The sequence below is a fragment of the Perca fluviatilis genome, chromosome 14, assembly GCF_010015445.1.
Source record: "Perca fluviatilis chromosome 14, GENO_Pfluv_1.0, whole genome shotgun sequence".
NCBI classification, from domain to species: domain Eukaryota; kingdom Metazoa; phylum Chordata; class Actinopteri; order Perciformes; family Percidae; genus Perca; species Perca fluviatilis.
In genome coordinates, this window is record NC_053125.1 from 25,718,761 (window position 1) to 25,736,076 (window position 17,316).

At 40.0% G+C, this 17,316-nt stretch overlaps 2 protein-coding genes across 5 annotated transcripts in view; one reads left to right on the forward strand and one right to left on the reverse strand.

Annotated features, from left to right (window-relative positions):
• The window catches only part of LOC120572171, a 284,405-nt gene that overhangs the window by 204,756 nt on the left and 62,333 nt on the right, over nt 1-17,316 (forward strand). The window lies entirely within an intron of this gene.
• Nucleotides 2,516-17,312, reverse strand: LOC120572160 (NLR family CARD domain-containing protein 3-like). Of its 4 annotated transcripts, none has more exons than XM_039821329.1 (11): nt 17,185-17,312; nt 11,308-11,394; nt 11,070-11,174; nt 10,523-10,627; nt 9,086-9,190; nt 8,610-8,785; nt 6,214-7,993; nt 5,955-6,128; nt 5,256-5,429; nt 3,593-3,639; nt 2,516-3,341 (listed from the first exon to the last, which is right to left on the reverse strand). In XM_039821329.1, exons 2-11 carry the CDS (start codon nt 11,364-11,366, stop codon nt 2,815-2,817), a joined length of 3,252 nt encoding a protein of 1,083 aa, XP_039677263.1. In that variant the 5' UTR covers nt 11,367-11,394; nt 17,185-17,312; the 3' UTR covers nt 2,516-2,814. The 4 variants fall into 4 exon arrangements, with proteins under 4 accessions (XP_039677263.1, XP_039677265.1, XP_039677264.1 ...); XM_039821331.1 differs by having other exon boundaries at nt 11,308-11,380; nt 17,185-17,310; XM_039821330.1 differs by lacking the exon at nt 17,185-17,312 and adding an exon at nt 16,417-17,161.

The following is a 17,316-nucleotide window of genomic DNA, read 5'->3' on the forward strand; positions in this document are numbered from 1 at the left end:
AGTCAGAGAAGATTTGCAATTAGCCATCCTTTTTCGTAAAGCGGCCCATATTTGAGCTTTATATGGTTGATTTCTCGCATAAAAAAGTTTCAGAAGTGAATTTTGTAATGGAATAACAGATATCTGCGTGACCTAGCTAGATTCAGAAAACTACCTGATCTCAGGTCAGTTGTGTAGCCTATGTAAATGTTGGGGCGTGACCGTTCTCTTAATACACCCATGGGTCTGACAAAGGTTCCGGTTTTTGAGAGGTTGACGTCAACTTCCAGCTTTGTTGAGATTCGCCCGTTTTCAGCGGCAGTTTCAAAATATGAGATTTTCATAGTAACGAGGTGTCAATGGGATTTTGAGCTTCTATGTATGTCCTATTTACCCACCGAACTGTCGTTATTCAACTATGACAGGGTAAAATCGGTTTTGCATTCTATCACCCCTTTAATATTTCTGCACTGTATTTTTACATCGTGGTTGTCTCACGTTATTGCTATTTTTACTAGTTAATCGTCTGAATAACTTCCTCCACCAGTGATGAGCTGACCAAAACCTTTTTCAAAGGTCTGAAACAGACTAGATGAGTCAGTGAATCACAGTCAGAGCTGAGTCAAACCACATCAGAACAGCGTTTTATTTACAGAAAATGTGCAGATGTAGATGGTGACATCTAGTGGAAGATAAAAAGCACAACTAGTCACAGGCAAAACAATGTGTTGACAGAGTACATAACTGAACTGCATAGAGGTGTATGATGTGAGTAGATGTTGCATGTATTTGATAAGAAAGTTGAGTTTGTAGGGTTTGAGGTGAAATACAGTTGCAACAATATAATAGGTGATGTGATTCATATTTTGGGCTTAATTAGTTCATTCTGTTTCTGTCTAACAGCTGCCTGTGATACATCCAGACACAACAGACTTGTGAGTACATTCTCAGTTTCTTCTTTTGTATTTTAATCTTAAATCAGTAGTGAGACAACTGTGTGTGTATGTATAAATATAACTGAACATAAAGTAAGTTAAAGTATAAGTTAGCTATCAGACAACCAGTAGCTGACTACAAATGGGTTTAAATTATATAAAGTGTTTTTAAAATGTCTGAAAACATTTGATCCTCTTGACAAAACAATCGTTTTTTAGCACATTTTTGTTTTTTCAAAAGATATTTTATTCCCCTGGTAGCTCATCCTCAAATCAGAGATCACTTACTTGATTTTAAAATGATGATTCTTGAACCTTTTTGTAATTCAGATCTAAAACAAATCCTGATCCTTGAACTGCATCATGTAGCTTTCATTTGAAATATATTCAGACAAAAGCTGGAAACGAAGACAACCGATAACCCCGCGATGCATTTGTTCAGTTGAGTGTTAAAAATAAATACTATTGTCGTTAGTGACATGTTTATATCACATTAGATTGATTTCTGGGTCTGGTGTGTGAGGTTAGTGAGACATCTTTCACCACAACATTCAGAAAACACCTTCCTTTTATTGACAGGTTACATGTAACACTGAGAAAATATTTAGTTAGTAGTTTATTTTGAATATATATATATATATATATATATAATATACACATAATACAATTAAAATAACAGATAAATAAGGACATGTACATTTCAGCACAATCTTCCAAAATTATTGTAAGTGATTCAAATAAGAAATTCCCAGAATCAGAGAAACAATCAGAAACCTATCAACATTAGGGTTAAATACATGAAGAATTCATTTTTATAAATCTCTTTAATTAATTTTTTTTATGTCCACTCCAGGAAATATCAAACTGGAGTTGGGCTGTTTTGATAAAGAATGGCGTTTATCTTTCTTTTGCAAATAAACTCTTCACATGTAACATTGAAGCCCATCTTCATCAAATTAGGCACCGAAATGACTAGTTAAGACATACAGTACATGATGCTGCTGAAGCTAATTCATCTCATCAACAGATACCAATGTGTTCCTATTAATGCTAACGAGAACTGGTGATTGGAGCTGATATTTAGCTTTGAAATAAGCCTTGTTAGCTTCAGGAAGTGCAAATTAACAGTTTCATGTTTTTCTAATATGTTTTATGCATGTAGTGCTGTAACTTATTTTAGTGTATTTTAATTCAAAGTCAGTCAGCGCAGTCGGGTCATTGTGGACGCTGATATTACTCAACTGCGGCCTGGGCGAGTCATACAACTCAAGATTTTTGTTACAACGCAAACACGATCTCCAGTCCGGTCTTACAGACACACATGGCAAAACATTTCAGGCGTCTGCAAATTTTGGTCCCATAGCACATGCATTGTTGCCATTTGGCCCCCTTTAGCAACTTTCATTTCTAGACAATCTAGTGACTTTTTGGGCAGAACCTACCTCTCCTCCCTCCTCTTCTTCCTCTCCCCTTGAAGAGAGTCACCAAGTTTTCTCTGTGAATGTCTCTGTATTTGGTTTGAGTTTTATCGCTTTGCAGCAATTTTTCAAAATGCTGCGCATGCGAAATAATGAATAACAGGAAGGTCATCTTACACAAGCTAGTTGTTGGCTAATCAGTTCTGGTTCTTGCCATGTTGGCAAAGTTTTTATTTAAATTTTAACTGGTTAAAAAAACAAAACACAATGTCATCTTTTTTTCTTTGGAAAACAAAATGAGCACATGGCAAAAGAAGAGGTGGAAACACAACATGGAGAAACTTCACCATGGTGGTGAGATCACTAATATACTGGGCTGAACAACCAGTCGGACAGCTCTCTCATTGACTACCTCAGTAGTCCCTTAATTGTATGGGACAAGTCCTGACCATCCACATGCAAATCTAGTTGATTGAGCTATGTTAACTGACAAAAACTGCAGATGAATGAGTGTGAAGTTCAACAGCGGGACAGAGGGGCTCAATGAACGTAGTTTTGAAGGTATGGAGGCAGGTCCGACTGTCAGAGGAGACTCTGTAGAAGGTCAGAGTGCCAGCCGGCCAATCCAGATACAACCCCAGCCGACTAGAGCGCGAGCAAAGGGAAGATACATCTACTTTCTTGTTGCTGTGCTGAACAAAACAACCTTCATCAGAGCACATCAGACACCAAGACTTGTCGTTGCGCCCTAGCTTGCAATCTCTCCCATCCCCTTTCCTGCCAATGCTTCTGTACGTTAACCCGATGTTGAAGGGCTCCTCCACATCGACCTCCCAGTAGCAGCGCTCATCTAGACCCTGTTCACACAGCACCTGCTGGCAGAGATCAAACCTTTCCAGATGAGGGGGATATGGCTGCTCATCTTTCACCCAGGTCACCTTTTTGTTCCCTTCAGAGAGAAGGAGGTTCTTGTGGGCTGTGTCGGGGTCCCAAGTGAGATCACAGGCATCTGGAAGTAAAGAAACCCTTTATTTCAGGAGCATAGACTGTAATTATATAGCTGGACAGCACTTCAGTCAGAAACTAACAAAGACATTCTTTAGAAAAGTTGCCTTCCCTCCAGGAAGAATTGTCAATATTCCTGTTCTTCTAATTTAAAAAGGCAAAATGTTCAGCATTCATCAATTCATTGAAATTACTGCAATGTAACACTGTGTTCAAAACATGAAACAAATGTCCAGCATTTACATTGATACTTACATTTCTTGAATCCCGGTTTCACCCGTTGACTTCCATCGTGTTCAACACTGTAAAGAGAAATTACTATCAGATAAAGAACAACCATTTAACTGACAGTTTTTCTCTCAAAACCTTTGCTATCAGAATTTCAAGGTGTGCACCTGATAGAATTATTCCATTATCAAGTCATAGACAGAACCACTGAAGTTATATCAAAGTTCATTTTACTTGAGAACCCAACAAGGAGGCAGTCTCCACACTACAGAATAGTAGAGACAATGACCTAACGAAAAGCTCTCTACAGCTGCTTTTTATAATACCAAGTGAAATGTAATAAATCATGATACAGAGTAGATGTCGTCAATTTTTATCTTATCAGAGTCAGTAACGTCTCCCCTATCTGGTCTGGAGGGCATGTACGCCCTCAGGAACACACCGTGCTTAGACAAGGACAAAACAGTGGCTCCCATGTTATCTTGTGAGTTTAAGCAGTGTTTTAGTCTCTTAACAATATCTACAGCAGTTCAATTTAACAGAGAGAGAAGAATAGTAATGGTGCGTTCTTTTTGTCTTGTAATCGCGACTAGTAGCTCGAGTGTGACGTCACATCCGTGTCGAAAAACGATAACCGCGGGTTGTTGCGTTCTTTTATGTCACAAAATACTACGTGTCGGAGAAAAGATGGATTTTTGTAACATTTTTAGTAACATTTAGGATTCTATTCACCCAGTTATTGACATATTACACAAATATATTTCACAGTTAACAACATTAACGTTAGGCTACTGCTCTGCTTTCTGCTCAAGACTCGGCTTAAAGCCATTGTTGTCATATAGCAACCGAGCTACAAAATAACTAACCAGGCGGTATTTAACTCCTAATAAGACTGTAGCGACATGCCTATAGGTAGCAGTATACAGTGCTATGTGTACTACGACTTCATTTGGTTACAACAAAGACAAAAGTGCTTAAAATTGTAGAAAACCACAATGTTTACTATGTGTGATGCACGACGTAGCCATCTTTGAAAGTGAACTCGGGGTCCTCTGAGTTCAGACGACTTGACGAGTCGTATATACGACCTCGGGGGGCGTTCTTTTTGCAACTTCCGGTTCGTAACTCCGGAAAACCACTCGTAAATCGACTTCGGTGGACAAAAAGAACGCACCATAATCAGTATAATATTATTCTATGCAAACAGTTTAATAAATAACAAGAGAGAAAGTATTTATCATAATTTCTCTAACCGCACCCAAGATAAGTAACCAATTCAGTATCCCACCAAATGTCTCCCCTGTTCCTGAGTTATGGTGTTGAATAATGGCCAAAAAAGAGTTTTTGCAGAGCATTATGATGTAGCAGTGTCATAAGCAGGACGATCCCAGATGAGCCCCCTGCTTGTCACAAAGCATGTGAAAAACAGGGGAGTCCAGATTAAAGTGCCAATGAAGGTTTTATAAACACGATAACTATTTACAAAAAACATGAGGTGTGGTAAGTGTTGCCATCAGTTGTGAGCGGAGTGTGCAGTATAGATGAGTGAAGAATGTGTGGATCAATGATGACTGCAACAAAAATGGCAAAGTAATTTGAATCCCCCAGGAGTTCCTTAGATATCACGTTAGCAAGAATCGGACGAACGAATGTACAACCCGAAAATATGTAAATCTGGTATTGTAATTACTTGAGTATGTCGAGCTTGTATTGTGTATCGTCCTTCAGCTCAGAGAGCAGCTTCTTTCCTGATTCTCCCAGATTGTTGTAGCTCAGGTCCAGCTCTGTCAGATGGGAAGGGTTGGACTTCAGAGCCTTGGCCAGATAATCACAGCCTTCTTCTGTGATCTGACAGCCTGACAGACTGAGAAAACACAGGGTGTAGTTTATGGAGTGGAGAAAATTAGTTTTACACGAAAATTTGATGGTGGAAGTACTGAGGCAGGAAGCATTGTGGCTATGTAAACGTCTAACCCCAAAATCCATCAGGCACGAATGTGACGCGTTCAGGCTGAGGCTTTGTCTCGTACGTAGAGATTCGTTATACCACACTGGGAGTGTATCAAAGCGGAGTGTTTTCCTGGTTTCTTCCATCTAGTTTAGTTATGAACGAAACTGATCAAAGGTGTTTATTTTGGAAATGTAACTGATGCTCTAGCCATTGCACACCCTGCCCGGCCTGTCAAACAACCGACGGCTCCATCAAAAATAGACTGGGCACGTATTTTTAGCGAAGCAGAGCGGAATGCCACAATTGGGATGCTTCTGCGCTGCTTCTGCGCTGCAGCTGGTGTATCGCAAGCATTTACTTGAGTGGCTGCGATTGCTGCCGCCGGATGCGCCACCGGAACTAAGAACAAATGCACGTGGTGGAATTTAAGGGTAATACCTCAGTTTCTTCAGTCTGCAGCATTGACTCGACAGTCCATCACAGAGCAGTTTTACTCCTGAATCTTTCAGGTCATTGTTGCTCAGATCCAGATCTCTCAGAGCTGAGAAGGGGAACTTGAGACCAAAGGCCAGATGTTTGACCCATTCTTCAGTCACTTTGCAGTCTGCAAATCTAGGGGTGGATAATACGGTTATAATGTGATAAAAATAAATGTGCAACCAGATTATGTTACATATTACAGAGAAGGTAAACTTACATGGCCTTTCTGCTTGTCCTCACAGCTGGTATCAGCCTCCTTCGGCCTTCCTCTGATGTGTTGAAATTCTTCAAGTCCAACAACTCCAGATCATCTTTCGATACCTGCAGCATGTAGGCCAGCGCAGAGCAGTGCAGTGGAGTCAGCTCTGTTTTTGAACGTTCTGACAGTTTGAGATATTCCTGAATCTCATCTTTGACTTTATGGTCTCTCATCTCGACCATGGTCTGGAAGAGGTTGATGCAACTGTCTGGAGAGAGGGCCTTTCTTCGGATGGCTTTGAGGTGAGTCAAGATTTTCTTGTCGGTATCTTGGCTTGAGTCCGGCGATGTCAGCAGACCCTGAAGGACTCTCCGGTTGGGTTCTGCCATGAGGCCAAGGAGGAATCGCAAGAAGAAGTCCAGGTGGCCGTTCTTCTTCTCCAACACTTGGTCAACGGTCATCTTCAGAAGATCAAGTAAGGTATGTTCTTCGTCCTTCAGATCAAGGAAGTTGCAGAGATCTTTTGTATTCTTGTTGGTGAAACAGTCATAGACATAAAGAGCTGCAAAGAACTCCTGTATGGTCAGGTGTACAAAGAAGAAGATCTTTTTCTGGGAAAAGACTTCTTCTTCCCTAAGAACTGCACTGCAAAATCCAGAGTAGACGGATGCCTCTCGTATGTCAATGCCACAGTCTTCCAGGTCTTCATCGTAGAAGATGAGGTTGTTATTCTGCAGCTGAACAAATGCAAGCTTGCCGAGTTTCAGAAGAAATTCTCTGTGTGTCTTCAGAAGTCTCTCTTTGTTTTCCTCAGTCTTCTTGTCATATTTTCTGCTTCTGCGTTTTGTCTGGGAAAGCAGGAAATGTGCCATCATCTCTGTGAGAGTTTGGGGAGTCTCAGCTTTCTCTTCTCCCCCAAAGATCTCCTGAAATAATACGGCCAAAATCCAGCAGAAGATTGGGATCTGGCACATGACGTCGAGACTTTGCGATGAGTGAATGTGTGAAATGATCCTGTCAGCAAGACTCAAGTCATTACTGAATCTCCTCCTGAAGTATTCTTCTTTTTGTGGGTCACTGAACCCTCTTATCTCCGTCACCATGTCAACAAACTCTGCAGGGATCTGATTGGCTGCTGCTGGACGGGATGTTATCCACACGTTGGCATCAGGAAGAAGGTTTCCCTGGATGAGGTTCACTAGGAGATTACTAACAGATGTTACTTCACTGACAGATGTTACTGGCTTGTTCTCGAAGTCCAGTTGAAGTCTGCTTTCATCCAGGCCGTCCAGGATCACAATAACCCTGGCTTTGACGAAATCTTCTGAATCTCTCAGATCATGGAGCGCAGGGTGATGATCAGTCAGGAGCTCATTCAAGCTTTTGTTTTCTGTACTCAGATTCAGCTCTCGGAAAGCAAGATTGAAAACAAAATCAATATCCAGGTTAGCTCTCTCCTCGGCCCAATCAAGAATGAATTTCTGCACAGAAAATGATTTTCCAATTCCTGCAACGCCCTTCGTCAGGACTGTTCTGGGGGGTTTCTCTTGGCCAGGTGACCGTTTGAAGATGTAATTGAGGTTGATTAATGTTTCTGCAGATTGTTGTTTTGTACGTTTGAAGTGTCTGAATGATTGTTCTTCATGTGGCCCTTCACTCTCTCCAGGGTTGATGAAGAGTGTGGTGTAGATGCTGTTCAGGGGGTTCTTTTGGTCACCCAAACCTTCAGATGTCCAAGAAAATTTCTGTTGCATTGCTTTTCTATGATTCTTCTTTGCATTTAAAAGACGGCTGCCCCCTGTAACAATCACATGCATGCTTGCAAATTATAAAATTTCAACAGTGATGATGACGTATTAATCTTTTGCTTGCATTAAATGTAGTAGTAGTTCATGTAAAATAGGGTGTCACGATTCTCCAAATCCACGATTCAATTTGAGTTTTCAATTTAAACCTTTTTTTTCAATGTCACAATAGCAGCCCCAAAATGGCAGAAGTATACTTTCCAACAACAGTTTAAGTTTCTCAGAGTTTACGAGGTTCACATTAGTGCACCACTAGTTTACCAAGGTGCGCATGAATGCACCATGGAGTCGCGTCAGAGCCCACAGGCTTTACGTTGTTTGTTTCCACAACTCGCTCACGGGGAAGGCAAAATATTGCCACACGGTGACTACAGGGCAGCAGGAGGATTTTCCAGTTCTTTTGTAACAATAGCCGGTCTTCATCTGGATGCTACCAGCCGTTAAGCTAGGCTGTGTCTGTTGTTTTTTTCTTTAGACGTGAACAAGTAGACGGGGTGGAGAGAGCAAATAATGGGGGAATCGTCGATCCTGCTTTCGGTTTCGATAGTCGCAATCTAAAGCTCAGTTTAAAATTAAAATCATGACACCCCCTAATGTATTCAAACTTACTAGTGTCTTTCTGGTGTCCGGGAGCTTTTCTGAGTTTCTTTCCACACTTTGCACAGTGCACAGGGTTGTCTGAGCTGACACACTGTTTGCATGACCAGTGTTCACAGGTCAATCGCACTGGATCACTAATAGCCTCCATACATATCGAACAGCTGGACGGCTCCCCAGTCAGCTCGCTGTAAGATGATAAAAACTTGACACGTTAGTCCTGCCAGAAGTGTGTCAGTGGTCAGTTTTTTTTAACCACAGATCTGCATGTTTTCAGTTTAAGGGTCATTTTTTTCATTAATTTCAAACTTTCCTGGATGACTCCAGCATGTGTGTGATACTTTCTTTACATCTTTGAGTTTCTGTAATTTACGACATTCATTCAGTCATTCTCTGCGTCAAACTGCTTTACAGAATTCATCTTTGATTAATCTTAATGTGTTTAGATGCAATGTATTTACTTTACAGAATACATGAAATTAAATTACCTTTGTGCCTTTTCAACACCAAATCTGAGCGGCTCGTACATGGACGCATCACTCTTCATAGAGACAGCACTGGGAGCTGTCGGCTCATCTCCCCTCGACTGTGAACTAAAATGAGAAATCGTTTTACTCATGTAATTTCACAGCCTGGACTATTTTTTAAACTTTTTAAATCAATCACAACCGTCCTGAATGGTGCTAAATCCCAAATGCAGCAACAGTGCCCTTGCGAAATAGATAGCGGAGTTAACGAAAGGGAAGGGACATCCAGTGCATGAGAGACGTGGATGTCTTCAGCATCTGACCCGCACCTTAAGCGTCGGGTATACTGCATGGGCCGCCGTAGATCGCTGTAGATGGCGTGCGACCTACAAGCACCACAGAGACATTTATGCTCAACGCATTGTTTGTTGCAGTATTCTCCGAAACACCAAATTGATACTTTTAAAACGGTGCCGATACCGGTGCCGGTGTGTAAACTGATACAAAATGACAGTTGGTGACATTAAAGAATGCTTGTTTGTTGCTAAGTTCATATGGTCAAATTTAATTTTAAATGTAATAATAATAACTTATTTCCCCAGTCAATTGCTGTTAAACAACAAAAAGAAGAACCACTAGATGCTAGAAGGGAACTTTACAACAATATTGAATGCAAAATGAGTTCACGAGGTGCAAATGAACGCACCATTAAGTCCCTTCAGTGTTGTTTCTCCGACAACTCCGACTCTGGCAGTGACCATGGTTTCTCAAAGTGCCGCTAGTCTTATCTGTGATTTTAGCTGCAGACTGCTATACGTCCCCATGTTGGAATCTTTTCCAGTGAAATACAGTCACACGTTAGACCGTTTAGCTTTCAGAATACTAACTGTGTTTAAGCCAGCAACTAGCTAGCGTTAGGCTAAAATTACCGGCTGCCAAGTGTCATGTTAACTAGTTATGTGTTAACTAGCGTCACATGCAGCGGTGCTTCTGATGCATGTAACATCCATTTCTGAGCACCAGAGTGCAGCGCAGGCATTTAAGTGGCACTTAAATGAGGAACTGAAATCTGCGTTGTCATTCAGACCGGTAGATACCGGTCGTTTAGAAACCGGGTTTCGGTACACAACCCTGCCTGGCGTTAGGAACCGGTATGTGCCAGTGGAATACAAGCTGTATGGCACACGGGATCAGCATTAACGCTGTACCACTAGTGGCATATCATCAGCCACTTCCGATCTCGGTGCTACCGAGTTTTGTAGGAATAATATATACATAAGTCTACTGTTTATGTTTATACTTCGTGAATGTTTTTTAAATTTTAAGTTGCTGTAATTTAAAATTGATTCAGTCATTCTCTGCATGAAACTGATTAACGGAAGGAATCACTGAATAACCTTTATGTTTTTAGAAGCAATATACTCTATTTTGTTTACACAATACATTCCATTTGATTACCTCTGTGTCTTTTCATAACCAAATCTGAGCGGCTCGTACATGGACGCATCACTCTTCATAGAGACAACACTGGGAGCTGTCGGCTCATCTCCCCTCGACCGTGAACTAAAAAGAGAAATCGTTTTACTCATGTAAACCTTAGTGACTCATTCAGCAACCAGGAAGACATCTATAACATACAAAATGTATATTAATAATAGAGCTCCAAAGATTAATCGATTAGTTATACTATTAAATCAATCTGCAACTATTTTGAGAATCGGTTTGAGTCAAACTTCTCTGCTTCCAGTTTGTTAAATGTTTATATGTTCTAGTGTCTTCTCTCCTCTGTGACAGTAAACTTAATATCTTTGAGTTGTGGACAAAACAAGACATTTGAGGATGTCATCTTGGGCTTTTCCAAACTGATACACATTTTTCACCATTTTCTGACATTTTAGAGACCAAACAACTAATCCATTCATCCATGCAGCCCTAGTTAATAGTGCACAAAGTTTAGGATTACCGTTTTAACATAAACATAACAGAATACATAAAATTAAATGACCTTTGTGCCTTTTCAACACCAAATCTGAGCGGCTCGTACATGGACGCATCACTCTTCATAGAGACAGCACTGGGAGCTGCGGTCTCAGCTTCACTCGTCTGTGAACTTTTAAGAGAAGAGATTGATTTACTAAAAAAGGTGTTTGTAGTTCTTCTGCACCATAAAACTTTATTTACAGAGTGTTTTCTCTTGTTTATGACATCACATCTGCCCATTTATGATCGGCTGTAGACATTACCTCATTGGCTCTTCAGACGAAGAGGTGGATTGCTTCCTCTTTTTCCTCTTCTCAGCCATTTCTATTCCTGCAGCTGAAACACAAAAACTACAGGAAGCCAAAACACTTTTTAAGACTTGTGTAAAGGACTTGAGCAAGGAAATCATTTATTTGTTAATTTTCAATGTTACATTTCCACGCTAACAGGCAGATATAATTAGCCTTGGAAAACCCTGACGAACTTCCGGCAAATTTGAGATTTGCTCTGCAAGTCCGTCTGAGAGTCCATTCAAGCCCATTTCCAATGTTTCCAAATTGAGGCACCAATCACAACCGTTGAGGTGGGCTTTACACCAATCACAACCGTTGAGGTGGGCTTTACACCAATCACAACCGTTGAGGCGGGCTTTACACGATGATAACAGTGCAGCGACTGCAAGCAGCTTTTTGTTTACATTCAACATGATGGCCACCACTTCGGCAGCAACCCGTTGATGCCGCTGTCGCTGCTACGTCACCCGTATCGTTGGTCTGATTGGTTGAAGGACTAGCCAATTGCACCCAGAGGCATTTGAGCGGTGTCCGTTGGTGACACCCCTTTGGAAATGGTCTGTGAATGAAACTTGTCCAGACCCACTCTCAGTTACAACTGAGAAGGGTCTGGTGTCAACCAGGCTAAGATATAATCAAAGACAGACTGAAAATTAATTAAATGTTTACATTTATTTGGCTTTTAGTCCACAAAAACTATGTAAGAGGTTAAATATGAGCTTAGAAATGTGCAGCAGGTCACAACTATATAGCTGGAATATTTAATATGATATAGTTGTATTATAATAAATCTTTTAACAGTGTAATTTGTGAGATTATGATGTGTTTTTATGTAAAATCTGAAAAGAAACTAATACTGGAACTGAAAATATCAGATAAATGTAGTGCAGTAAAAAAGTGCATTGCTTCCTTCTGAGATGTGGAAGTATAAAGTAGCATAATAGGAAAAGCAGAACATGGAAAACCTCAGGTAAAGTAGCCTACCTAACCCTGACTGTACTTAGGAACAGTACTTAAGTAAATGCAATGTAGCATAAATAAAAGTGAAATCTCCCTTTATTAGTGGGAATGCTGATTCAGCAGCATTCCAACTATCATTATTCTGTTGGGCCATTTTATTATTCCGTGCGTTTTTTGGCTGTCCGTAACTTCTGCATACATTCAGCTATTAAAACCATTCAACTTTTAAAATGTTCGGCTCTTTCAGCTGATGATGGGACTTCTTCAACTTTTTTTCTACTATTTATACTTTTTAAAATATTAAGCTTTTTAACACTTTGTTTAACATTGAAGTCAATGAGATCAGGCTTCAAATCCCTCAAATCCTCTTCTGCTTCAAAATGTATCTCCTCCTACATTCTTTCACCTACAGACGTGATTCAAACTTTTAAAAATGTTTGTGAAAAAGCTGTTTAAGTTTAGTGATCATTTCAGGATTTTTTGCGTTTATAATGAGTGTGTATTGCGCGAGCTAGAGTGGATGATGTCATAGCCAGATCACAGAGCCTTGAAAAAATTATCTTTGTCCCTTCTCTATAAATTGCTCTCACGCCCACAATATCTACTTGTCATACACAATTTATACATTAAAACGTAGGTATGTTTGTCTAGTTTCAGGCAAACATAAACAGGTATTTTTTCCTCAGTTTTGTGATACGCCTTTTACTTTTGGCTTGTTGAGCTTCCAAATGACGAGTTCCACACCTTCCTCCATTCGCTGCCCTGTTTAACATTCTCCACATTTCCGAGCGAAATGCAGAGTGAACCACTTTTTTAAATCGCTGATATGCCCATATATTTATTTATTTTTGATATGCCCACATGAATTTTATACCGATACGTTCACAAAGGCCTTGTGGTGCTCAGGATGACGTCATTTAACTGATACCCCGTATCATTTTGCCAGTCTGAGCCTTTATTTGAGAGCTTGCTGTCAGTGTCTCTGAATAGCTGCAGTGTGCCACAGGTGACATATTAACAGCAGGTGCTCTGGTTGTTGACTGATGACAGATCAAAGAGATCTCATCACAGACATCAAAGGATGTTTACAAACATGGTCACAGGTACTTAGTAGCCATGACAACACTTTCACAGACAGTCAACTTGAATACTACAGACATTATTATGAACATTAGTCTATATCCTTTGTGTTCCACTTCTGTTTGTCTGTCTGTCTGTCTGTCTCCCTTCCTCCTCTGTCTTTATCTCCCTCCTCCTCCCTCCTTCTCCGTCTCTCTCTGTCTCCCTCCCTACTTCTCTGTCTCCCTCCCTTGTTCTTTGTCTCTGTCTCCATCCCTCCCTTCCTCCCTCTCTTTCTCTATCACTTCCTCCCTCCCTCTCTTTCTCTTTTCTCTGTCTCCCTCCCTCATTCTCTGTCTCTCTCTGTCTCCCTCCCTACTTCTCTGTCTCCCTCCCTACTTCTCTGTCTCCCTCCCTACTTCTCTGTCTCCCTCCCTTGTTCTTTGTCTCTGTCTCCATCCCTCCCTTCCTCCCTCTCTTTCTCTATCCCTTCCTCCCTCCCTCTCTTTCTCTTTTCTCTGTCTCCCTCCCTCATTCTCTGTCTCTTCCTCCCTCCTTCTGTCTCTCCCTCCCCCCCCCTCCCTCTCTCCATCCTTCTCTGTTTATGTCTCTGTCTCCTTCCCTCCTTCTCTGTCCCCCTCCTTCCTTCTCTGTCTTCCTCCCTCCTCTGTCTCTGTTTCTCTCCCTCTCTACCTCTCTCGCTCCCTCCTTCTCACTCTCTCTCTATATCACTCCTCTCTCTCTCTCCCTCCCTCCCTTCCTTTCTCTCACTCCCTCTCTCCCTCCCTCCTTCTGTCTCTCTCTATCTCCCTCCCTCTCTCCACAAAGGCCTTGTGGTGCTCAAGATGATGTCATTTGACTGATAGCAGTTATCGTTTTGCCAGTCTGAGCCTCTATTTGAGATCTTGCTCTTGTCTCTGAATAGCTGCAGTGTGGCACAGGTGACATATTAACAGCGGGTGTGGTCATTACAGCTGAAGAAAGGCTTTATTAGAGCTGACGGAGCACCTACCATCTATTGAGTGTCATAGCGTAGTGGTAATGACACATACTTTTGACGTGGGGGACCCGGGTTCAATCAATGTGTCCCTGAGCAAGACAGTTAACGACTAGTAGAAATTGGAAGGTGCTGTCTTTCTCTTTTTTTCCTTTTTTCTCTCCTCTCTTTCTCTCCTCTGTTTCCTCTCCTTCTCTCTCTTCTTTCTTCCCTTCTCTCTTTCCTCTCTTTCCTCTTGTTCAGCCCCATTCTTTTCACCTAATATATTTCACATCTCATCTCAGCTAGATTGATGCTTTTTCGTTATATGCAGTGTATGTCTGATAATAATACAAAGCATTTCTTCTTTCAGCCTTTTCAGATAATTCATCTCAACTTTCATCTTTGACAGAATTACAGCTTTTCTAACGATGTATTTTAGCTCTTCACTTAGGTAATGCAGTTTAGCTTCCAACTCTGACAATTTTCCAGATGTTTCAGCAGCGCAGTGCAATGCATTTGAGCTTTAAGATTTTTCATACAATTTGTTTCATATTTGCATTTGTGAGTCATTATCAGTTAGAAAATATACTCAGAACTCACAATGTTCTACATCTTTTGTCATTATTCAACTTTTAAAGCCAACAATTTAGTTTAGTGTCAACTTTTAACTTTTTAATGAAATTCATACTTATTAAAACGATTTCCACTTTTTCAACTGTTCTCACTACTTCACCTTCTTCTTACGGATTTAAGCTATTCATCCAGTTTAGCTTTAGCAATTCAACTATTCAGCATTCCCACGCATTTTCTACAGGAAATGCATTTTCTAGTTTCCTTTCACATCCCTAGTGCTCACTCAGTTTTCAGATTTTTCTTCTTCTGCATGTCTGTATTATAGTCTGTCCTCCTTGTTCACTCCTTGTTCACTGTTTTAGCAATAAGTTAAAAAGGAAGTGAGTCAACTGACACCTACTTTCTGTTAATAGATGTTGATATCATAAATAAAGCCAGTTACAGTCAGTTGGATTATTCATATTTTGCATCTGTAGTCCCCTGGACTCTATATGTTACAAAAATAAAAACTTTTTAAAATACAAATAAACAAGAAAGACTGAACAAGCAGAGCTGTTTAATTCTTGCACAGACTTGTAGTAACGTGTGATGTTGAAAACATGTTTTAAAATCATTTCACAAAAGCCTATTTATTTATTTATTTATTTTAATAAAACAATATGAATCGGTAGAGCTTGAATCGCGATTTGAATGAGAATCGATTTTTTTGCACACCCCTTAATACATATAATACATTACATATTACGTTTTAACACGTTTAATGTAAGATAACAGGGGAAATGCATTTTGAAATAACATTTGATGTCTAATCTAGAACAAAACTTTTAGTTTTCAACTAAATGTCTCCCATTTTAACTAGAAATCCCCCAAACCACACAGTTAACATTGTGTGGTCTGAGCATGAGAGGAAATGTTCCTCAATGTTCATAAACACTAAAAACTACTAAAGGGTTTTCCTATAGTAGTAAGGTTTGAAAACTGCCCGGTCATGTCAGAGTTTATTGGCTTCATTTCTTTTCTCTTTTTTTTTCATATGTATATGCACATTGGACCAAATCCAGTTCCAAAACCACTATATCCAGACTTGTCAAATATGGACTAAATTATCCTTGAGAGGTTAAAAATTCTCAAAAAAACCCAGTTTAAGATTTGTGAAAGCTTTGTGAAAGCATATGAAAAAACTGTGAAATCTCCCTTTATTTAATTTTCACATTCTTTGTGATCAAATTTTTCCAAAACCTTTTTGTCACTCTAGTGCTCACTCAGTTTTCTTTCTGTCTTCCTCTGCATTGTTTTGAATTTAGTTTTAATATGAGCTGGGGTCAGATTCCTTAGAGAGAACATACTTGGCCAATAAATACATTTAGAGTCTGATAAGGGATCAGAGAAATGTGTTTTCTGTTAACTATGATATATAACTGACAAACACACTGAAACATTTACAACAATATACAATATGCACAGTAATTAAATGTTAAAGTTTAAACAAATTGTAAATGACTACTTACAAGTTTGTCCAAACAGCCTTTACTACCTTCCTTGTTCAGTGTTTTAGCAATGCTGTGGTTGCATGTAAGTCTAGGCGGATGTTTCTGATTGGCCGTTAAAAAAGGAAGTGAGTCAACTGACATCTACATCCTGTTAATAGTTGATGATACCATAAATAAAGGCAGTTGATACAACCACTTGGACTGTGTCAGTGTCTGTCTGCTTCAATTCAGTTCATTTAAGAAGGAGACAGTGCACATTTATACAACACATGATTATATATGGGTTAAAAATGCCAGAATAGTTTTTCATCTGTAGTCCCCTGGACTCTATATGTTAAAAAAATAAACAAGAAAGAAAGACTAAACAAGCAGAGCAGAACATCCTCTCTGTTTAACTCTTACACAGACTTGTAATAATGTGTGTTGTTGAAAACATGTTTTAAAATCATTTAAAATAAAAGGCAGTTGGCGCATGCGTGAAAGCGTCTCAATGTTTACATAAAAACACGCACAATAACAAGAGGCAGTATGTGTGCACATTTCTTATTAGTTCGTGAAATATGAAAACGGTCGGGTTATTAATTTGATCAAGTCATTTCAATGCGTTCGAGCTCATGGTTTTTCAGAAAACGTTGGTACAAGACCGTAACTCTGCTACGCACTTTACCCTAACAGGCAGACCTGTAATAACATGTCGTCTCAGCCATAGTGCGTACTTAACAAAGAACACACAGCGATCAGCTGCTCCGACCACACACAGAAACAGGAGCATTAACCACTACTTACTTTAAATGATTAAAACCAGTTTCTCCTTGTTACGTTTTGAATGCTAAATATCTTCTCTGGTGTCTCGGTAGCCTACAGTCAACGTCGGAAAGTCCCTTCTGCTTTTTTTTTTTTTACTTTGGGTTTCGAAGC

What these genes read in the sequence shown, in the direction of transcription:
- LOC120572160 (XM_039821329.1), bottom strand. Translation starts at nt 11,366, where the DNA reads ATGGCTGAGAAGAGGAAAAAGAGGAAGCAATCCACCTCTTCGTCTGAA. An exon ending in TCGTCTGAAGAGCCAATGAG is followed by an intron (nt 11,175 to 11,307) that starts GTAATGTCTACA and finishes TTCTCTTAAAAG; the next exon opens with TTCACAGACGAGTGAAGCTG. An exon ending in GGTGTTGAAAAGGCACAAAG is followed by an intron (nt 10,628 to 11,069) that starts GTCATTTAATTT and finishes TTCTCTTTTTAG; the next exon opens with TTCACGGTCGAGGGGAGATG.